This window comes from Cervus elaphus, chromosome 6 (genome assembly GCF_910594005.1).
Source record: "Cervus elaphus chromosome 6, mCerEla1.1, whole genome shotgun sequence".
Classification (NCBI taxonomy): Eukaryota; Metazoa; Chordata; class Mammalia; order Artiodactyla; family Cervidae; genus Cervus; species Cervus elaphus.
In genome coordinates, this window is record NC_057820.1 from 6750416 (window position 1) to 6775001 (window position 24586).

The 24586-nt window shown below is 44.2% G+C and overlaps 1 protein-coding gene across 7 annotated transcripts in view; it reads right to left on the reverse strand.

Moving 5' to 3' along the window:
• CC2D2A (coiled-coil and C2 domain containing 2A) overlaps window positions 1-24586 on the reverse strand; it is a 125440-nt gene that overhangs the window by 68902 nt on the left and 31952 nt on the right. For all 7 annotated transcript variants that reach the window (XM_043906160.1, XM_043906155.1, XM_043906156.1 and 4 more), the window contains 7 exons: window positions 19603-19704; window positions 18720-18884; window positions 14884-15046; window positions 13089-13225; window positions 11090-11221; window positions 2981-3190; window positions 1809-1915 (listed from right to left, as the gene is read on the reverse strand). In XM_043906160.1, coding sequence (XP_043762095.1) covers window positions 1809-1915; window positions 2981-3190; window positions 11090-11221; window positions 13089-13225; window positions 14884-15046; window positions 18720-18884; window positions 19603-19704 — 1016 coding nt within the window. The remainder of the gene's footprint in view (window positions 1-1808; window positions 1916-2980; window positions 3191-11089; window positions 11222-13088; window positions 13226-14883; window positions 15047-18719; window positions 18885-19602; window positions 19705-24586) is intronic.

Below are 24586 nucleotides of genomic sequence, written 5' to 3' on the forward strand. Positions count from 1 at the left end.
GAGGAGCCTGGAGGGCTACAGTCCATGGGGTCGCAAAGAGTTGGACACGACAAAGTAACTAACACTTTTACTTCCTGTCCTCGAGGAGTCTATAGTTCAGCTCAAGAGACAGACACACAGATAAAGGACTGAAGCTCATTCAATCGGTATCATGGAAAAGGAAGATGGTGGAAGATAACAGCCAGTTAGTTATTGGGTAGCCAGGACTGAGGACTCTTGGAAGACCTTAGAAAAGCTAGAAGGCCATGAACTAGAATAAGACTCCTTTTGGACAGCTAGGGAGTTCGGGTTGGACATGCACACACCGCTATATTTAAAAGGATAACCAACAAGATCCTACGCACAGGGGACTCTGCTCAATGTGATGTGGCAGCCTGGATGGGAGGGGAGTTTGGGGGAGGGCGGAAGCATGTATATGCACGGCTGAGCCCCTCTGCTGTGCGTCTGAAACTATCTCAGCCTTGTTGATCAGCTACGCGTGCATCCTTGCTCAGTTGCTCAGCTGTGTCTGACTCTTTGCGACCCCACGGACTGTAGGCCTCCAGGCTCCTCTGTCCATGGGATTTCCCAGGCAAGAGTACTGGAGTGGGTTGCCATTTCCTCCTCTAGGGGATCTTCCCAACCCAGTGACTGCATCGGTGTCTCCCACGGCTCCTGGGTTGGCAGATTCTTTACTTGAGAGGCCTTTACTCTAATATAAAACAAAAAGTTAAAAAAATAAATAAATAAAGGTACTTCAAGAAATAACTTAAAAGCCTGAAAAAAAAAGCACTTCATTTCTGAAAAATTCCATCATCTGAGTCTTCAGTGATCATTTACTCAGGGTTTTTGTTTGTTTGCAATGTTTAGAGTTACGTTCGAAGACCTCTCCATTCATCCCCTTCTTTCCCTCCCTGGAGGAAGAAACTGGCCTGTGTGTCTTTTCTATCCCTATGTGACACAGATGTGTGTGTACCTGGAAGACATGAGTGTCATTCCACGTGGTCTTTAGGTTTCATGACCCGTATCACACAGCGAGTACCCTCTTCCAACTGGATTTTTTCATTCCACACTAGTTTACCCATGATACACGCAGGTCTAATTCAGTCACCCTAACTGTAGTATGGATGTTCATTGTTAAGACTGAAGCTGATGGGTTCACTCTGGTGTGGGGTTATTTCTAGCTTCTTGCTCTTGTGAGTGATACTGTGGAACCTTTGCACACGTCTCCAGTGTACAGGTACCCACAGCTCTTTGGAGTGTCTTAAGCAGAATTGCAGGGTTCTAACTCATGGGCATTTTTCAACTCTTTGTTCATTTCCGGACAAGACACTCTCTCAGAAGTGGTGGCTGTAGTAATATTGGTTTACATCAACAGAGGGTGCAGGTTATCATATTCTGCTCCCCCCAACCACTTTCCCCAGTCCTCCATGCCCCCACCTTCATCCTCATTCTTTTATTGGGCTTCAAATTTGGTGTTAATATGATGGACATATCTCATTATTTCATTTGACAGTGAAAGTGCTCATTGCTCAGTTGTGTCCAACTCTCTGCGACTCCATGGACCGTAGCCCACCAGGCTCCACTGTCCATGGAATTCTCCAGGCAAGAATACTGGAGTGGGCAGCTACTTCCTTCTCCAGGAGATCTTCCCCATCCAGGCATCAAACCTGGGTCTCCTGCACTGCAGGCAGATTCTTTACCACTAGCGTCACCTGGGAAGCCCATTTGGCTGTAATGTATTCAGTGCATTCAGGAAAAACTGAAAAAATAAACTCTCAACAAGTACAGGGAAAAAAGCAGCAGTTATAATCACAGACTTTACTCACCGAATCTCAGATTTATATTCATTGATGGTTTTGGGGGTTGCTTCAAGAGTCTTAGGAGTTTTTGCTGGATTAAGGCCCATCTGAACAGCATTTCTTAGAGCATGGAGCTTAAAGAAATGTGGATTGAAGTTTTGAGTTAGAAGCTCTACTCCTCACCACAACTGATGTGCTTGGACCCACCCATTTCTCCAGGGTAAGATGATGCCTGCAACCTCAGACAGGCCTCATTTAGGATGACGCAAGGGATGTGCAAGCACTCAGACATCTCCACGTTTCCGCCGAAGTGAACTTTGACAGAAATATTGCCTCTAGTCTTTACTTGTGTAGTTTATTTATTTTTAATTGGAGAATAATTGCTTACAATTTTGCGCTGATTTCTGCCATCTCAGCCACAGATACACATATGTCCCCTCCCTCTTGGACTGTGTGTGTCCATTCTTGTTCTGTGGTCCAGACCCATCTGCTCACGACAGGTACTTCTTTACTCTAGTGTCTCATAAACAAATTTTCTTTCAAGGGAGAAGGAGTCTCTTCTGAAGTCTGGACACAGAATGATATTCTTGCGATACAGAACATAAAATTACAGACTCATAAGAGCAGGCATTCTGGCCGTATCTCTTATTTGGGCAGTAAGTTTTTAAGAACAGGGCCTAAGACTAAAATTATCTATAATCAAGACTATCCATGAATATTCCATGGGACAGTGTCACGTTAGAAGTAAATCCAATGTGGATAGCCATTTCCTTGAGCATCAGTTGAGACAACTGACTTTTGTTTAGGTATCGTACTGGGGGAAATTAATATGCAATGATGAGAATGTCTCTGAGGACCAAGAGATCCTCAAACTGTGAACCATCTCAGCCTCTGAGATCACACAGGCAAGACGTAGCCTCACATCTTCCATCTAATACCCATTCGAGGTGAGTGAGATCATTTGCTCGGTTTGCACAAATGGTTCTCTAAGCCAAGCGTGTGCCACTGAATTTGCACACATTAAACATACATTGTCCTAGACTTTCTTGTGCCTCTAGGTAGGACAACACATCACATCCTAGACAGAGGGAACATGAAGGAGGCATGTGAGCGTTTGCTCCTGACAGGTGTTTGTGTTGTTTGGGCTCCTCGGGAGAACCAACCCCATCAACAATTGGCACGCAAGAGATCACAGGTACCTTATCAGTGAGAAATTTTGCCTTGTTCCTCTGGCGTCTTGCGAGGTACTGGTCATACAACTGGGCCAGCTTGGCTGCCAACACATGCTCTCGGCTAAAACAGGGGTGATGCGTGAAGATTAACCCCGAAATATCAATGTCCAGTTGGAAATTCCCAGGAGAGTCCCCAGATCCAATCAGATGCTGACTTCTGTGGATGTATTTTACTGCCTGCCAAAGAGAGCAGAGTGTAGGGGAAACAGGGTCAGGCACGTCCTAGTTCCTGATCTAATGTGCAGTGGGAAAGCCAGGCGCAAGGTCCCTTCTACCCTGATCAAGCCAGGAGGACCACGCTCCAGTCCTGTTCCCTGGAGCTTTCGGGGCCTGCCCTTTTCTGAACACCACTTCAATCTTGCTTTCCTAGGTCTTTGAGCGTTTATCTCCACTGAGTCATAGCCCTAATCTTTGTCATTCGACTATCTCATTTCCTGGAACTCTTGGTTTTTGCAGCTGGTGACCTTGAAATTCTTTTAATGAGAAGAGCATAGATTCTAGTCCAAACTGATCATACTTGGATCGTAGAAACTCTCTCCATGTGGACAAGTTTTTAGTTTGCAGACAACAGCCAGAGACTAACTTACTGAACCGAGCTTCGTGCTGGCTCTTGTTTTCCTGGGAAGAAGAAAATTAGTCTGCAAAATAACAGAGCCCGAGGGAGGTGGGGCAGCCGAGTGTGTAGAAAACAGGAGTGGAAATTTCCACTGGAACTTTCCTGGCTCAATCGGTATACAGTGTGTTATATCAACCTCTGGGTTTCTTCATTGAATTTACTAAGATACTCTATGTCGATTACTGCTGCTCTTGGGGAAACCTAGTTTTGGAGGTTGGGAGTTCCAAAACGGGGAGGTGACCTTATTGATTTTGTGTCTTCATGTTCTCTCCTTGTCATGGACACTGACTACAGTCAGGATGTGTGGTTTCACACTTCACTCGAGCCTCCCCTTTGCGGAGAGGAACTTCTGGAAGCTATTTATGTTACCTGGAAAAGATTCAGCCAGTTCACTTCAGTTCAGTCGCTCAGTTGTGTCCAACCCTTTGTGACCCCCTGGACTGCAGCATGCCGGGCCTCCCTGTCCATCACTAACTCCCGGAGTTTACTCAAACTCATGTCCATTGAGTCGGTGATGCCATCCAACCACCTCACTCTCTGTTGTCCCTTTCTCCTCCCACCTTCAATCTTTTTCAGCATCAGGGTCTTTTCAAATGACTGAGTTCTTTGCATCAGGTGGCCAAAGTACTGGAGTTTCAGCTTCAGCATCAGTCCTTGCAATGAACACCCAAGACTGATCTCCTTTAGGATTGCCTGGTTGGATCTCCTTGCAGTCCAAGGGACTCTCAAGAGTCTTCTCCAACACCACAGTTCAAAAGCATCAGTTCTTCAGCGCTCAGTTTTCTTTAGAGTCCAGCTCTCAAATCCATACATGACTACTGGAAAAACCATAGCTTTGACTATATGGACCTTTGTTGGCAAAGTAATGTCTCTGCTTTTTAGTATACTGTCTAGGTTGAAAAGATTATGTGGCCCGAATGTTTTATTTACAAGTTATGAGGTTAAATGGCAGCAGCAGCTACTCTACTCAGAAGTGAAGCTTTCATCCTTCTTCGGCTGTAGGTAACGTGATCAGGAGTCTCTCCATTTAACCTTCTTCATGGTATCATGTAACGATGCTGAACTAGGGACAGAAGCCCTGGATTCCAGCTCTGGCTCCACCTCTGAGGATAAAGATTCAGCTGGCATTTTGTATGTCACCAGGCATCGTATAAGGCTTCCTGGTGGCTCAGATGGTAAAGAATCCACCTGCAATGCAGGAGACCCAGGTTCAATCCCAGGGTTGGGAAGATCCCATGGAGAAGGGAGTAGCAACCCACTCCAGTATTCTTGCCTGGAGAATTCCATGGACAGAGGAGCCTGGTAGGCTACAGTCCATGGGGTTGCAAAGAGTCGGACACAACTGAGCAACTGAACAACAACAGCGCATTGTATAAAGTACTTCATGTATATCACCTCACTCATTCTGTTAGGGGACCGTGGACTGCTACACAAGATCCTACTCGTGGGCCCTGGAAGGGGTCCACCTTCGTGCAATAACTCCAGGAGATGAGTGGTTGCCTACATGTAGTGGGACCTGTTTGTGAGCAGCCGTAGATTGAGAGGGGGAAACTGGGACATGAGCTTTATAGCCTGGGGCAGGAAGGATAAACCTGAGATGTGCAGAGGGAGGGATGGAAAGCAGGAGAGGGGACTCCAGAGTTAGAATCTTAGCTCACAAGATCCTATTGTTCTCCCCATCAGACTAAGCTTGGAGGTCACACTGTGTGTATGTGTGTGGATGTGCATGTATGCATGGACAAAAAGGCATTCACACTTGTTATACAGTGTGATCTGCTTTTCAGTTACTATTAGTCATTGAAATTGTACCAATATTTGACAGTAATACATACACATATGAGTCTTCATTTACCAGTAAATTTGTTGTTGGGTTTTGTGTTACCGTCTTTGTATCGATATTCATGTGTAAGGATATATGAGTGTATTTCTTTTTAGTCTTTCAATTTCATACTTATTTCCCCCCTAAAAGATTAGTAGACTCTTAATCTATATTTAGGATTTGTGATTTCCTACAGGCCTCCAATATGGTATACCCTCCATTTTCATAAAACAATAAGTTTTCTTTCTTAGAAAATAAGTCAGTCTATCTTTGATGAGAAGACCTACACACAGATTTTTTTATTTTTAAAAAATGTTCTTGTAAAACTGAGATGTGCTTACAAATATGGTAGGCTTGAAAAAAAATGGATCAACTATACCTCAGTTGTTGTTGTTCAGTGGCTAAGTCATGTCTGACTCTTTGTGACCCCACAGACTGCAGCCCACTAGGCTACTCTATCTTTCACTATCTCCTGAAGTTTGCTCAGATTCACGTCCCTTGAGTAGGTGATGCTGTCTAACCATCTCATCCTCTGCCACCCCCTTCTCCTTTTGCCTTCAATCTTTCTCATCCTCAGAGTCTTTTCCAGTGAATCAGCTCTTTGCATCAGATGGCCAAAGTATTGTAGCTCCAAAATATGTTGAGTCAAATCTCCCTTTGGATTTACAAGGAGGGAAACCCATCCCCACAGGGGTCACATTCCACCAATATTTTGTACCTTCCGAAAGCCCTATTTCTGACATTAATATCCTCACCCATCATGCTGCCACAACAAAGGTCCATCTCTTTTCTCTTTCTTTTGGGTAAAAGGATTCAATTATAACCTGCCATCGTGGTAAGGGTTTTGAACCTGCAGGTGGTGACTACGTGTCTTATGATCCCTCTGGCCACCTGGATTAATTAAAATATTTCCACCTCGCAAAGACTTGTGCCCCTGAGCAACAATCCAGAGACTTAATGGAAACATGCCTCTGCAACTGCTTGGCTCCTGCTGGTTCTTGCTTTGCCGTTCCTCTTACCACAGGTTCCAGAGTTCTGGGCTCACTCAGAGTGTGGCCCTCAGGTTCTGTCTTGTACTCTGCTTGGTATGAGTAAGTAATATTGGTAGTATGGTCCTATGTGTGGGCTGTGTGCTCAGTCCAACTCTTTGAGACCTTATGGACTGTAGCCCGCCAGGCTCCTCTCTCCATGGGGTTTCCCAGGCAAGGATACTGGAGTGGGTTGCCACTTCCTACTCCAGGGAATCGTCTCGACCCAGGGATCAAACCTGTGTCTCTTGCATCTCCTGCACTGGCAGGCGGATTCTTTACCACTAGCCCCACCCACCTGGGAAGGCCACCATGGTCCTGCTTACTTATAATGTTATCATGTGTCTCTTCCTCCAAAACTGCACTAGCCCATGTTTAAATGATTGGTGGTGGTCTCTACCTTCATCTCAGCTCAACCAAGTGAAAAAGCTTCCAGGACTCCTGGTCGGCATCGAGTAAGATTGCTCAAAAGACTCCAACTCTATTCCTATTAGGGAGAAAAGGATCCCTCCTTCCTTGTCTTTCTCTTATATCGGTTTTCTTGCAGACTGAAAACCATCAGGAAATAAGTACCAACAATTCCTCGTAAGAATATTGTTCAGTCTCTAAGTTGTGTCTGACTCTTTGTGACCGCATGAATTTTAGCCCACCAGGCTCCTCTGTCCATGGGATTTTCCAGGCAAGATTACTGGAGTGGGTTGCTATTTCCTCCTCCAGGGGATCTTCCCGACCCAGGGATTGAACCTGAGTCTTCTGCAGCTCCTGCACTGCAGGGGGATTCTTTACTGCTGAGCCAATAATATTTCTAAGGTGTATTGTTTTCATTTTGAAATTGTTTGATTCTTCAGTCTTTGGTGGAAAACTGAAAACCTAAACTATCAGAGGCAATGCATGTGGATTATCTGTTGATGTTCTCAGTGCATGCCGGGTTGCATGCTGATGAAAGAAAAATTTTAAGGTTGTACAGAGAAAGAACAATCATTGGTGGAATTAAAGTAAAATGTATGTATTTGCCCTCCCTCAGAAAATAATAGCAACAGAACCTGAATCCAGCCCAGAGCCGGCAGTAGATTCTACAGCTGTTGTTCTGGTCTTCCCTGGGAAGTTTTCTCATTCTCCATCTTTTGGGTGTGTCTCCAGGACATCAGGTCGGGGAGTGTATGTTCCTCTTAAAACTGACTAGTTTGTCCTTGGTGTTGATAATGGGAATCTTGCTACAAGAGACGATCCTTTTCCTCTGGCATCTCTGAGATTACATTATCAATGTCCTCACCCATGGAAAATTCTGGACTGCCTACAACAGGAGAGAAGTTTCTCCATTCCACAGGAGAGAAGGTTCTCCATTCAAGGAGAACCAGAGGAAAGAGAGGCAGAGAGAGAGAGACTGCCAGCACTGAGTCCCTGGCCCCGGGGTCCCGGCTCCTAAAGCCCCGCCTTCATTTTGTGATTCATCCCCAGGTCCTTCCAGCTTTCTGAGTCACTAAGTTCTCTCCTGGCTTAAGCTAGTTTGCAGTGGGTTTCTGTCACTTGCAACCCAAAGAGTGCTGACTACTACAGTTCTTCTAATTTAGTAGAGGACAGAGGGCTCCCCAGCTGGTGCTAGTGGTAAAGAATCTGCCTGCCAATGCAGGAGACACAAGGGATGCAGCTCCATCCCTGAGTCAGGAAGATCCCCTGGTGTAGGAAATGGCAACCCACTCCAGTATTCTTTCCTGGAAAATCCCATGGACAGAGGAGCCTGGTGGGCTATGGTCCATGGGTTTGCAAAAGAGCTGGACATGACTTAGCAACTAAACAGAACAACTCCTTTAATATAACCTTTGCTTCTTTCGTAGGCAGAAGCCTGGCCTGTTCTCCAGGCTTTGCTATGTTTGCAGCCTAACCCTCTAGGAAATGATCTCGGAAGACTTCAGCCCCTTCAGATCTCTCTCTTCTCTAACTTCTTTGCTCTGTGAAGCAAGATGACCAGCCCCTCTTAGTGGAACTCTTATCTTCCTCTACTTTCCTGTTTCTGCCCAAAGCTAGGAAGCTCCCCCTCTCAAAAGGACTGGAAGGAAGGACTGTGCTCTCCCCACTGGCTCCTTCCCCAAAGAGAAGGAAGACGGTGTCTGAGTGGAGATTAGTTGAAGCCCAAGATCCAGTAATCCAAGTTCTTGGCTGGACAGAGTCACTGGTGGCATCTAGCTGTCCTCACTCAGCGGTCTCCTAAGGGCCAGCTCACTGGCTCCATGGGTTCCCTGCAGGCATGCCACATGGTAAACTCTCTACACGGGGGACATAATTCATGGGAGAGGGAGCAGGGAGCCCAATCCGCCTTGGGTCCAAGCCGCATTCTCCTATCCAGCCTCGCCCTTAGCTGTAACTGAGATCTGCATCCTTCTCTGACTCCTGTGCATTTCCCAATTAGCTCAGAACTTCTGAAGGAGACAGATAAGATTAACGGCCTCCCTTAAGATCCTACTCTCCATAGTAATAACTCTTCTATCTTCTAATTTTAGCCCATAAATTTGTGCTTCATTGTATTAGTGTTTCATGCTGAAGTAGATGGATGGATGGAGATGGATGGATTATTAGGTACAAGTTGATACTGTCTAGATCACTAATTATATCATGTATCTTTGTCATAAAGCAAGTAGATGGTAAATCCCTCATGGCCTGGGGCTTAGGTTTATGCTTGCTTTGTAAATCCACTCCTAGGGTCCACATTTCTGTCCAGAGTGGCCACTCATTAATATTTGTCTCTGATAACAATATTTTATAGAATTTCACAATTTAATAAAAGGGCAAACACATACATCATCTCAAAACTCACAATGGTCATATGAGGTAGAGATGATGGTGATTTTTTAATTAAGGAAACAGCTTCAGAGCAGTCAAGGGAACTGCTCAAAGCCACAACTTAGTAGACACCCAGACTCTGCTCAGACTCTCTGATTTGGGTCCAGGTCTTCTCTGTTCATCACCTAACTCTATAGCTCTAGAGCTTTATAGGATGATCTTATATCCTCTTATTCTCTGTGGCTTTAGAAGTGTCAAAATGTTACACATTTCTAATTACACAAGTTTCTGAAGGAGGCGATCCTTGCTACACTTCAGGAGAGCAAGAGCAATATAATTCAACATGAAGGAAGAAAATAAAAAAACAAGAAAAAACAAGACAGGTCTTTCTTAATACACAAGAATTTAAGGAATAAGTACAACTGGATTGTGTGTGTGGGTGTGGGTTGCTAAGTCGTGTCTGACTCTTTGCAACACCATGGACTGTAGCCGGCCTGGCTCCTCTGTCCATGGAATTCTTCAGGCCAGTGGAGTGGGTTACCATTCCCTTCTCCAAGGAATCTTCCTGACCCAGGGATTGAACCCAGGTCTCCTGCATTGTAGGCAGATTCTCTAATGTCTGAGCCACCAGGGAAGCCCAAGTACATATGGATATATCTTAGGAAAACAAGGAAACACAGAAGCTCCAAGACATAGAAACAAGGTATTTGTCAGCTAAAAAATTAAGAAAAACAAAATCCTTGAGGAACAGAAAGATTGTAAAAAAGCATAAATTGCATCATTAAATTCACATAAGTACAAAACTAAAGCAAAAGGATATTGGAAACTGTGGTCCTGGACAAGATGTGTAAGTTGTAAGCTTTGATAATAATGTCATAATGATAATATAGCAAACGAAAATCATGATATGTTGTTTAAGGGACATAGATTGAAAGTTTAGAAGTGATTTCATAGTAAAAAGTCATTCTATGTTGACCCAAATTGGAAGCATTTAAAAAATAATTATTCTAATCTCTAATGTCACTACATGTTCATAGATTTATCTGAACTTTTAGTAAGAATGTATCTGACATTAAAGAAATATGTAACCAAAGCCTAGCAATTCTTTTAATTTTAATATAGCTTCTTTCCCCCAGAATATATTTATTTGATAATTTAAAAAAAAGGATAACTAATAAATGTAATCATTTATTGTTGGGGGGAAGAAAAAAGTGAAGGCAGGCAGCTGCCTGTTCAACACCAGCATCAGCCCTCACTGAGCCCTGTTCCAAGCACTTTGATGTATTATTTCAGTCATCTGCAAAACAATCCTAGTAGGCGGCTGCCATGATTAAGCTCATTTTACAAAGGAAAAAACGCGCAGAGAGAGGAAGGGTCCAGTGAGCCAAACAAGAGGCAGGGCCAGGACTCAAGCCAGGCAGCGTGGTTAAGAGCCGAGAAAAATACCAAAGAAAGGATTTGGGAGGATAGACAGTCTCCAGTGATATAATACAGAGACAGTGGGGGAGATAACCCTGCCGTATGTGTGAGACGACAGAGAGAAAAGAAAAACTATCGGGGCAGCTAACCTGGACATGGGAATAAAGACACTGACCCAACGCTTCCTACCTGGGAAGCTCAGTTGCTGATGAAAGAAAGGGTTTAAGAAAGGATTCGGTGTGGGCAGGAGACTCAGTCTTATGTAACAGGCTTGCTGTTTGCTCTTTATGTGCAAGAGAGTGAATTAGTTAAGAAAAGTCAAAATAGGACACTGCAAATTCATCACTCCAAGCCCTTCAAAAAGCAAAGCACTTTCAAGCAGATTCATGTATTAAAAACGGGAGGGGGAGGTTTACCTTCTTATACAGTGTTTCCAGTTCTGCCTTAATGTCCTGCTCCTGTGTCAACATGGGCGGGCGCGAAGGAGCCGGCTTGATGGGGTTTGGCAGAGCCAGGATCCTGCCGTCATCGCCAAACCATCTCCTCCCCTGGGATCAGCAGAAGGACACAAAATGGTTTACAAAAATAAACAGCGTTTGTGGGGAAATCCTCCGTCACCACGCATATTTCATGCACCTGCCCCTTGCCCCGCAGATCTTTTATTTTAAAAAAATTATTTATTTTAAATTAAAGATAATTGCTTTACAATGGTGCTTTGGTTTCTGCCATATAACAACATGAATTAGCCATAGGTATACATGTGTCCACTCCCTCTTGAACCTCTCTGCCACCTCCCACTCCCTAGACATTTTAAAGTCCCTATTTCTGTCAGAAATTGAGTCTTCACTAAGCCAGACACAGAAAGACTGATAACATATGATATTGCTTTTATGTGGAATCTAAAAAACAGGGTACAAATGAACTTATTACAAAACAGAAATATAATCGTGGCTGTAGAAAATAAACTTATGGTTTCCAGGGGATACACACTACTATATATAAAATAAATAACTAATAAAGATCTACTATATAGCATGAGCTTCCCTCGTAGCTCAGCTGGTGAAGAATCTCTGCAATGCAAGAGACCGGGCTTTGATCCCCGGGGTGGGAAGATCCCCTGGATAAGGAAATGGCAACCCACTCCAGGATTCTTGCCTGGAGAATCTCATGGACAGAGGAGCCTGGTGGGCTACAGTGCATGGGGTCACAAGAGTCGGACATGACTTAAAGACTACACCACCACCACCGTATAGCACAGGGAACTATACTCAGTATTCGGCAATGGCCTATATGGTAAAAGAATCTAAAAGAAAAAAAAAGAGTGGCTTTATGTATATCCACCTGCAACTAACACAATTGTAAATCAACTGTATTCCAATAAAAAATTAAAAAAATTGAGCCTTCACTAATGCTCCCCAGAACTAAGATATAGTTTTCAGCCCCCTCCTGATAAAAAAAAAATGTTTAAGAAAAAGCTAAAGGAGTGCTTGGGCTTCCCTTGTGGCTCAGCTGGTAAAGAATCCACCTGCAATGCGGGAGACCTGTGTTTGATCTGTGGACTGGGAAGATCCCCTGCAGAAGGGAAAGGTTACCCACTCCAGTATTCTGGCCTGGAGAATTCCATGGACTACAGTCCATGGGGGTCACAAAGAGTTGGACACAACTGAGCGACTTTCACTTTCACAGGAGTGCTTAAGAAAAACATTTTCTATTAAACAATTTTTTAAAATTAATTTTTATTTTTAAGTTTTTTGGCTGCACTGGTATCTCTGTTTGCTATGCAGGGGCTCCCGCTAGCTGGGGTGAGCAGGGGCTACTCTCTAGCTGCAGTGCTGGGCCTTCCCTTCTAGTTGCGGTAGCGTCTCTTTCGCAGAGCACAGGATCCGGGCACACGGACTTCAGTAGCTGTGGCTCCCAGGCTCTAGAGCATGGGCTCAGTAGTTGTGGTATGCTGGCTTAGTTGCCCCGTGGCATGTGGGGTCTTCCTGGACCAGGGATTGAATCCGTGTCCCTGCATTGGCAGGCGGATTCTTAACCACTGGACCACCAGGGAAATTGTATTCGTGAAAATTTCAAGACAGACGACCATGGAGAAAAACAATTGAGAACATTCTATCTTGGGACAATTAAAAATTTCTGTGAATTGGGAAATGGTTTGCCAATATCTGATTTAGTAGGAAGAGCTTGAATCCAGCTTGGGAAAGGTAGGATTGAGCGGAGAGGGGTGATGTTTGAGGGTCACTAAAGGTATGGAGGACAAATTAAAATAACAACAACAAAACAGCGACAGAATGAACCAGTCTGCAGACATCCTCAGAAGGAAATGAGCCCCACCCCCCAGTGATGGCCCCTCAGGATAAAGACCCTCTGTGAATCCCTCCTTGTCTACACTCGGGAACAGGGCTGAGAGCTCACCGGTTCCTGGGTCAGCAGCCTGTTCTCCATGATGTTCTGGTTGGTTCGAGGCACCTCCGGTCTTGCCCCGATGTAAAGGCCTTCGTCTTCCAGGTACCTGGGCTGCACATTCTCAGGAAGCTTTTTATATGTAGGCACTAGACAGTTCATACATAAACACGAGCCACATCAGTGCCAACCTAAACATTTCAAGCTGCAGTTTGGTGAATTAAAGACACCACCAGAGATTTTACTTTGGTTCTTGGAAAGTGCAAATGCCCCAAACCGATGTCTAGAAGCAGGACCAAGGGGAAGGTGAATGTGTTTCCCTGCAGCACTGTGCTGGAGAATCATGAAATAATTCGACACCTAACTGGCCCGAGTGGCTTCACACACCGAGAGGAGTGTGTGGTACCCAGATCAGAGGGGAGGCTGCTGGCCTCATCAGTGGAGTGAATCTGGGCCAGCCTCTTCTCTGAACTCTATTCTCTCATACATAAGGGATGAAAATATCTATCTTTCTGGGCTCCTGGGAGAATTAAATGGGGTGCAGGATGAGGAAGTGCTCTGTAAATTATAAAGTTTGCTGGAGTCCACGTGACTTCATTTACTTCCTCACACTTTGATCTGTTCATAGAACAGATCTTTGCTGACGGTCTGCGGGGTCCGTGGGAGCGACAGGCAGCAACAGCCCGCCAAGGACTGTTGGAGGATAATTGATTTATAATATTGTGTTGGCTTTTGCCACACATCAACATGAATCAGTTATAAGTATACATATGTCCCCCCTCTCCTGAACCCCCCTCCCACCCCTCACCCCATCGAACTCGTCTAGGTTGTGACAGAGCGCCAGATTTGAGCTCCCTGTGTCATATAGCAAATTCCCACTGGCTATCTATTTTACCAACCTAGACAGCATATTAAAAAGCAGAGACATTACTTTGCCAAGAGAGGTCTGTCTTAGTCAAAGCTATGGTTTTTCCAGTAGTCATGTATGGATGTGAGAGTCAGACTATAAAGAAAGCTGAGTGCCAAAGAACAGATGCTTTTGAACTGTGGTGTTGGAGGAGACTCTTGAGAGTCCCTAGTACTGCAAGGAGATTCAACCAATCCAACCAATTTCCTAAAGGAAATCAGTCCTGAATATTCATTTAAGGACTGACGCTGAAGCTGAAACTCCAATATGTTGGCCACCTGATATGAAGAACTGACTCGTTGAAAAAGACCCTGATGCTGGGAAAGACTGAAAGCAGGAGAAGGGGATGACAGAGGATGAGGTGGTTGGATGGCATCACCAACGCAATGGACATGAGTTTGAGTAAGCTCCGGGAGTTGGGGACGGACAGGGAAGCCTGGCGTGCTGCAGTCCATGGGGTCGCAGAGTCAGACATGACTGAGCGACTCAACTGAACTGAACTGACCTATTTTACACATGGTAATGAGTATGTTTCCATGCTACTCTCTCAAATTGATGCAGACATAGGGAACAGACTTGTGGACACAGTGGGGGAAGGAATGAGTACAATGATTTGAACCTGTTTCTTGATTATTAAGTCAGATTAGAAATTGGGTTCGGTTGTGGAAATTGGGCATTTTTACACACCTGGAGAAGGAAATGTCTACCCACTCCAGTATTCTTGCCTAGAAAATCCCACAGACAGAGAGGAGCCAGGTGGGTTATCGTCCATGGGGTCGCAAAGAGTCGGACATGACTGAGTGACCAACATTTTCACTTTAACTTTACACACCAGCTCTATTTCATCGAAAGGAAAATGAGGATGCCGAATCTGGGCAGGAAGACCAAGAGAAAAAGTACCTGTCCGTCTGCTGGGTATGAATAGGAGCTCTTTCTCCTTCTGCAGCCGAACGTGGACACTTTCATAATCGGCAGGTCTGATTGCCACAAAGTCTTCAGCTGCGTGATCTAAGCCCAGGAGAAGATCCTCAGCATCTTTGCCATCCAACCACTCTTCCTCATCCTGCGTCACATTAAAGAACATCAAGGAACAATCCCGAAAAGATACTTAGTGACAGTGAATGTGTTAGTTGCTCAGTCGGCTCTGACTCTTTGTGACCCTATGGACTGTAGCCCACCAGACTCCTCTGTCCATGGAATTCTCCAGGCAAGAATATTGGAGCGGGATGCCATGCTATCCTCCAGGGCATCTTCCCAACCCAGGGTTCGAATCCAGGTCTCTCACATTGCAGGCAGATTTTTTACCATCTGAGTCACCAGGGAAGCAAGCTCTGGGAGTTGGTGATGGACAGGGAAGCCTGGTGTGCTGCAGTCCATGGGGTCGCAAAGAGTTGGACACGACTGAGCGACTGAACTGACTGAGCCACCAGGGAAGTCCCAAAGACAATTAATGTACATTAATTGTACATTAAACATAAAAACAGTCCATGATATTAAACGCACCAACCAACATATCCTAAGATCAAGTTACCTTTTCCTTTTATCTTTTCTGAAAGAAAGCATAAAATGACACTGACTTTCCTATTTAATATGCTTTTTTTCCCACTATTTCACATACTTGGAAAATGCCACAATCAGAAGGGTCAGAAGAGATATGCTAAGCAAAGCAAGTGAAATCTCAATGCGGGTGTCCTCCTTTGAGAGTGTCTATTCTTCGACAATGACTTAGAGAACTTGGGTTCATGAGTTATGCATATTTTAACCTTCCACCTGGCACTAACCCCGTGGGAAAGGCACCAAGTGTGGGGTCCATACCCTGCTCAGATTGCCTGGGCTTAACTCCCAGGTTCACGTTGTACTGAGCTGAAGGCAGAGAATGTCACAAACTTCAAAAGGAGAAAAGAGAAAATATCCTGTAGTATCAGTGTGTGATCTTTTTTGTTCCTGCCTTTGTTCCAGTACTACTTTGAGCAAAGACAGGCTGAGAAAACTTCAGAGAAGACAGCAGAGGAAGCCAGGACCTGCAGTTGGTCCACCAGAAAGACTGCATCCACCGTGAGTGTGAAAATATTCACACAAGGTTTGTCTTTTTATAACTGGCTTATTTCACTTAGCATAATGTCTTTAAGGTTCATCCCTGTTTAGCATATGTTAGAATTTCCTTCCTTGATGCCGAATAATATTCTCTTGTATATGCCACATTTTATTCATCCATTCTTCTCTTGATGGGCAGTTAGACTGCTTTTACTTTTGGCTACTGCAAACAATGCTTCTATCAACAGGAGTGTGCAGAGATCTGAGTGCCTGCTTTCAATTCTTTGGGGTATATACCCAGGATTGGGGTTGCTGGATCATATGTTAATTCTATGTTTAAATTTTTGAAGAACCACTAGACTTTTTCACAGCAGCTACACCACCTTGCATCACCACAAGCAATGCACCAGTTTCTCTGCACCCTTGCCAACACTTGTCTGCCCTCCCTTCCTTCTTTCCTTCCTATCTACATCTCCTATCTATTTTTAATAGTCATTCTGATATGTGTAAGGCGGTATCTCATTGTGATTTTGATTTGCATTTCCCTAATGATTAGTGCTGCTAAGCATCTCTTAATGTACTTATTGGCCATTTGTATATCTTCCTTGGAGAAATGGCTATTCAAGTTTGCCCATTTTTCATGGTGTGTTTTCTGTGGTCTCACATATCCCACCCACAATTACAGAATCTGAGTTGTAGCTTGGGTGTGGTATGGGGCACAAAAACTGTTCACTTGTAAGGCTGAGAGGAGAGAGTACTAGCTTTCATTTGCCTTGGAGAGGCAGACATTTTCGTACATGAAATGAATACTAATCCTTGTGTGGAGTCTAGCAAGAAAAAACTTCAAACTGTATTGCTCCAATTTTTTTCTTTTTTCCTACAAGAGAAAGGTGAACATACTTAATCAAGGCCCCCACTCCCCAAATTATGAGGAGAAGTCCAGGGCTACAGAAAGTCATGTGAATGTAGTATCCACAACGCTTTCAGTTAGGACGTGTGTTTGATATTGTCCCAGAGATCTCTGAAACTATCCTTAGTTCTCTTCATTCTTTTTACTTTATTCTGCTCTTCAGAAATTATTTCCACCATTTATCTTCCAGCTCACTGATTCGTTCTTCTGCTTCAGATATTCTGCTATTGATTCCTTCTAGGGTGTTTTGCCTGGAGAATCCCAGGGACGGTGGAGCCTGGTGGGCTGCCATCTATGGGGTCGCAAAGTCGGACACGACTGAAGCGACTTAGCAGCAGCAGCAGAGTATTTTTAATTTCAGTAATAGTGCTGTTTATCTCTGAATGTCTATTCTTTAATTCTTCTAGGTCTTTGTTAATCACTTCATGCATTTTCTCCATTTTGTTTAGCACCATCACAAGCATCACCACCACCATCATCATCTTACCACCACCATCACCACCACCATCACTGCCATCATCATCATCACCACCATCATCACTGCCATCACCACCATCACCATCATCACCACCATCACCACCACCACCATCACCCTCATCACCATCATCACCACCATTACCACCAACACGATCACCATCATCACCATCATCACCATCACCATCTTTATCACCACCACCATCACCACCATCACCATCACCCTCATCGCCCTCATCACCACCATCACCACCATCACCATCATCACCACCATCACCCTCATCACCATCATCACCACCATCACCATCACCACCATCACCATCACCACCATCACCCTCATCACCATCACCACCATCACCCTCATCACCATCTTTATCACCAGCACCATCACCACCATCACCACCATCACCACCATCACCCTCATCACCATCATCACCATCACCACCATCACCATCACCACCATCACCATCACCACCACCATCACCACCATCACCATCACCACCATCACCATCACCACCACCACCACCATCACCATCACCACCACCATCACCACCATCACCCTCATCACCACCATCACCACCACCACCATCACCACCACCACCACCATCACCATCACCACCATCACCATCATCACCACCACCACCATCACCACCATCACCCTCATCACCATCATCACCACCATCACCATCACCACCATCACCCTCATCACCATCTTTATCACCAGCACCATCACCACCATCACCACCATCACCCTCATCACCATCATCACCATCACCACCATCACCATCACCACCATCACCATCACCACCACCATCACCACCATCACCATCACCACCATCACCATCACCACCACCATCACCATCACCACCACCATCACCACCACCATCACCACCATCACCCTCATCACCACCATCACCACCACCACCATCACCATCACCACCACCACCACCATCACCATCACCACCATCACCATCACCACCACCACCACCATCACCACCACCACCACCACCACCATCACCCTCATCACCACCATCACCACCACCACCATCACCATCACCACCACCACCACCATCACCATCACCACCACCACCACCATCACCATCACCACCATCACCATCACCACCATCACCCTCATCACCATCATCACCACCATCACCATCACCACCATCACCCTCATCACCATCATCACCACCATCACCATCACCACCATCACCCTCATCACCATCATCACCACCATCACCGCCAACACGATCACCATCACGGTTAACATCTTCCCTCTCCGCGTCACTATTTTTATACTAAATACTGTTTTGCTTACTCCTTCCTGCACAGGCGGCTCTTCCTCCTCTCCTTCCTTTTCCTCTTGGTTAGCTCCATGTCTATGTTTGGCTTTTGGTTTTTTCTCTGACTCCTCTGGGTCGGGATCAAAGTTGAAAGTAAAGAAGTTATACGCTTCCTCAGCAGAAGGGAAGCCAGGTGGAACCTACAGAGAGGAAGCAAGGAGTAGAATTTCAGACTATCTGGGCTGAGATAAGCTCTGTGCAGTTCACTGACAGCTGGCTGGATGCTAAGAGCATTCCAGACTTCCTAAACACATTACCTGTTGATGGTAATGAACTTTAACAGATACGACAGGCCTCCTTAGTTAAGTAACTTTAATGAGTTACTTTTTAAAAAATATAAATCAGCAATTATTTACCTTCCTACAAACACAAAAATGTATTATTTACAGCAGTTAAAAGCTTTAGAAAAGATGATTAAAATGCCAAAAAGTGATTTATAGGCCAGTGCTGAGATACTTTCAATTATGAGCAAGACAGAGTTTGTTAAACTTTGAAAAAATACCATTGCTGGTCTGTTTTAATTCTTGAATTAGTATCTCACTTTTTCCCATAATAAAAGCTGGTAACAACTTCACAGCTGAACAAATCAGTTTATCAAGAACATTTCCTGCCCTTCCAGGCATTTTTCTTTCCCCACAATAGGCAGCTTTCTAAGCTCTCCATAAGATTCTAGGATTTGAAAGTAGGAATCATTCCTCATATTTTTTTCTTGCATATTTCATGCAGTAGGAGTCAGCCTATGTGTATAGTTATCTCTCATTGAACATTTTCGAAACACAGAAACAAATCAATAAAATACATGATTTAAAGCCTGCATAATTTAAAGCTAGCATGATTTTAAAAGACAGGATTTCTCACCGGGGGTTTAGACTTGATTTTTCGTACAGAATCGTGGAACTTTACTCTTGAATAACCTTGGGAGTCATTTTCTTCTTGAGTCCTTTGTACCTCTCTATCCAGCTATACAAGTGGAAAAAAATAACAGATACATCGTTTAAATCAAGAAACTGAGGATGTTTAAAAAAAACAAGCGTTAACCCTCAAAAGGCTTATCTTCTGACCATTGATGCGTCTCACCATTTCTAGGGAATGAAATGTTTACAAATATATTTGAATGGTAAAGTGGCTGATTGTTTTCTTCCTCAGCTCTGTCTCTCTCATGACTAGATGAATACAAAATTTTACAATCAATAAATCCCCAAATGGAAATGCTATTTCACCCTAAAGATCAATAAATTATCCAGCTCACAGAGGATCGTCTCCAAACAGTCTATGATGAAGAGCGTCAACCATGTCTGATTGTCAATAAGTCCAAGTGGATGAGGGTTGCCCCAGGCCCTGCCCTTTCAGTTTTGTATGAATCTCAGAATGGCTGAGTGGGCCCCCTCAGGCATTTATCCAGAGACATTCTGTGATGAAAGCTAGAAATATTTGGAGCAGCAAGCTAAAGGCACTATGAAATTCCACGTAAGTGCAGCTGAATGTCCAGCAATGGGAAGAAGAAAAATGAGGGCATCAGTTGGGTGCAATCTATCGTGATATCAAGAGAATACATACAATTCCGACTTATGTACGATTCAATGCTTTTCCTCCATCTTCTCATTTTGCAGTAGTAGCTTAAACAGATAACTGTGTGTGCGTATTAAGTTGCTTCAGTTGTGTCCGACTCTCTGCAACCCTTGGACTGTAGCCCACCAGGCTCCTCTGTCCATGGGGCTCTCCAGGCAAAAATACTGGACTGAGTTGCTATGCCCTCCTCCAGGGGATCTTCCCAACCCAGGGATCGAACCCAGGTCTTGGGTTGCAGATGGATTCTTTACCGTCTGAGCCGCCAGGGAAGCCCATGTATCCTGGAGTGGGTAGCCTATTCCTTCTCCAGGGCATTGTCTCGACCCAGGAATCAAAGTGGGGTCTCCTGCATTGCAGGCAGATTCTTTACCAGCTGAGCTACCAGGGAAGCCCAAATAGTTAACTACTAGCATTCAATTATATAAAAGTTGAAGCAGTGCTAATGAATAAATTTCACAGTGCAATGCAGGGTTAATATTTGTCTTGGTAAATTCCAGAATTTTAAGTGGCTGTTTTGAAGACAAGGAAAGAAGCAGATGAGTATTATGTAATGTAAGGATAAACATTAAAAATTGGTGGTGGTGGTTTAGTCACTAAGTTGTGTCCAACTCTTTTGTGACTGCATGGACCGTAGCCCACAAGACTCCTCTGTCCATGGGATTTCCCAGGCAAGAATACTGGAGTGCGTTGCCATTTCCTTCTCCAGGGAAATCTCGGCAAGAATAATGGAGTGCGTTGCCATTTCCTTCTCCAGGGGAATCTTCTCGACTCAGGGATCGAACCCATATTTCCTGCTTGCAGGCAGATTCTTTACTACTGAGCCACCAGGGAAAGGTCAGGAAGGCTTTCTAAGGGTCTGCTAAGTTCAGTCTTTCTCATAAAACAAGGCTACACCTTTCTCGCCCACTGTTAAAGATGCCATTCTGCTCCTGTCTGCCTCAGAATCCCCTACCTCCTAGAGCCCAAGACAGAGACTGATTTATGTTTGAAAACATAAATAAGCCAAGGAGTCAGCCGATCAGAGAGATGAGAGGCTTAACTCTGTGTAGGCAAGCCTTCCCTGGTGGCTCAGAGGTTAAAGCATCTGCCTGCAGTGCAGGAGACCTGGGTTCGATCCCTGAGTCGGGAAGATCCCCTGGAGAAGGAAATGGCAACCCACTCCAGTATTCTTGCCTGGAGAATCCCATGGTTGGGGGAGCCTGGTGGGCTATAGTCCACGGGATTGCAAAGAGTCGGACACAATTGAGCGACTTCACTTTCACTTTCAAAGACTGATAATAAAACAGAAGACTAGGCAGAAAGTCTAACATTAGCAGTTTAAAAAATAAAATAAGTAGGTAAAATTTCACTTGGCAAACATGTGTAGGTGGAGATCAGTATTTTATTCTTTCTGTTTCTTTCCATCTCTTTCTGTATTTGCTTGACAGAAAGGACAGTAGGTTTGGACAATAATTTCTTTGGTATCTTTTAAAATTATAAGATTGACAGTTTTACTATGATATGTATGGACTTGATCAAAGTGGTGGTAATTTAATTTTTATCAAAATCTCAACATATTTTAAAGTAAATTATATTAGCATAAGAAAAGCCATTAAATATATTTCAAATGATTGCAGAATTAAATTTTAAAGAACTATCATCTATAATATCTTCATAAAAGCTTAAAGTAATAATATTCAATTTCAAGTGAATGCCTATGATGACGTGTGCTTGTGTCCAGCTAGGAATTCTTTCTCATCCTTGAATTTGTTGTAACCTCCAAGAAGGCTCTATGATCCTTTTCTAGCTTGAGCTAGACAATCTCAAGTCTCATTACTTTTACCAAAGCATAATTACAAAATATAATAGCTCCAGCCCTGACCTCTCTTCTAACTACTAGTCAGTACTTTTAATTCCCTAAAGACATCCTAATCTGGAAAGTCTTTCAGATAGCTCTGACTTTTCATATGCTCTCAGTATCAGGCATGATACTAATCAGGATATGTGACTTGCAAATAAGTTCTCCCATTCTGTGTGTTTGTTGTCGTTTCACTTTCTTCTTGGTTTCCTTTGAAATGGAAACGTGTTTAATTCTGATGAAGTCCAGTGTATTGATTTATACTTTTGCCATTTGTGTTTTTGAGTCACTGATAAGAAAACAATGCCTTAGGCAAGAAACCATTGCCTAAGCCAAGACACTTCATAGTTTACATAACCTGACTCCAAGGGAAGTGCCCTTTCGAAGGCTTCCTCAAGGCACCCACTGTGGATCTTAACCACCCTGCACTCCCACTGTCTGATCACCTGTCTGTCATCCCCACTGGGGGTCCTTGAGAGTGGGCCGTGACTGTCACGGCTGTGTGTTCAGAGCCCATTGGACACCCAGCAGGAAGGAGCCTCCTAGAGAGGCTGGCAACAGGTAGAGTGTGTCCAGGGGTCAGAACCTGGGGCACCTGGGACGATGAACTAGGTCCGCAGAACAGAGACATTTTGGTCAAGCCTAGTGCAGACCAAGGAGTCAAATGTTCTGTGTTATTCCCACCTCTTTGTTGACATGTTCTTGGAGATGAGTATTTGGCTCTGTTCTCTTATCACAAATCTGCTGAGGATAAAGTGAAATGGAAACAAGAGTTTAGCATAGGTTTGTGCTGATGGATTTAGATTCCTGACCCAAGTATTCCCAAGCGGCTTCTTCTTTTTGCTCTGACCCTACAGCCTCTGACACTAGCTACTAACTATGGAGGGAGGGCTTCCCATGAACCAGGCACTGTGTGAAACCCTGTGACATGTATGCACTCCTTTAATCCTCAAAACAATACCAAGGAGCAGGTTCTGGGTTGTATCCCTATTTTAAAGAGGCGAGGGGACTTCCCTGGTGGTCCAATGGTTATGAATCTGCTTTGCAATGCAGAGGACGCAGGTTCGATGCTTGGTCAGGGACTGAAGATCCCACTTGCTGTGGAGCAACTCAGCCTGCACGTTACTACTAGAGAGTCCATGTGCTGCAACAAAAGATCCTCCATGCTTCAAATAAGACCCAACGCAGCAAAAAAAAAAAGAGGTGGGAAGTGGGGAAGGGGGTTATATTTACCACTCAGAGACATCCAAGGTCATGCAGCTGGTGAGTGAGATTGCGAGAACTTAGTGCTGGGCAGCTAGAGTCCAGCACCTGCATTTTCATGTGCTCTCTGCCCCGCAGGCCCAACATCGGCTGCTTTTTATATTCTTCTTCTGGGCTAAGCTATGTACATGAATAAGTGTGCTTGTGAGTGATACGTTCCATTGGAAACCTGAGATCAGGTCTGAGGGCAAGGCAGGTGGTGTTTGCCTCACTGTCAGAGAATGGCTCTTAGGGGATATGCACTCGGTTAGACAAAAGGTCAAGTTCCTGTTCACAAAGAGAAATAAACACCTCTGTAAGCCAAGGGAGTATATTTTTCACTTCTAAAACTTCCAACTTGATTTGGATATCGCATTCATGGCCTGTTGGACAAGGGAGAACTATCATGATTGTGTGAAAGGATTATCCATCAAGAAGGTGCAGACAACCCAGACATGGGAGACCACACCCTCCTATGCTTACTCACACACCCACCAAAACAACCAAAGTGTTTGTGTCATAATGATGGGATTTTAGGGACTTTCTCCTTTAAAATAATATTTTCTTGATGTGAACTATTTTAAAGTCTTTATTGAATTTACTGAATTTATTACAATATTCTTCTGTTTTTATGTTTTGGGTTTTTTGGACCAAGAGGCATGTGGGATCCTAGCTCCCCAACCAGGGGTCAAACCCTCACCCTCTGCATTGGAAGATGAAGTTTCAACCACTGGCTCACCAAGAAAGTCTTGGTACTTTTTCTTTATTTTCCAATACTTTAGAACTATGGCTCTTACAATTATGGTTCTCATGGAAGAAAATAAATTGGAAATAAAGAAAAAGAAATGTGTCCCCTGTAGAACGGAGTAGCCAGTTGTCATAAAGCCATTTTAGGGGGCCGACGGAGTGTTCTGAAAACCCATGAGCACGACTGCAACTTTCCCTGTAATCACGCAATCTCTGGCTTATTGGCGATGAATATAGGTAAATGAAAATCTGTAACATCTCATCATAGAAAAAGAAAAGGCATCATCTAAGAAATTTGTGACTGCTCCAGAAATATCCCTAATGCTTAGACTTTAAAAACAACCAAAACCATCATCATTAACACACCACTGGATTAAACTTGCAAACACTTCACTGAGCCATGTGCCCTGTTGTTCTTTCTGCTCCTTCTTCCACCCTAGATGTGTT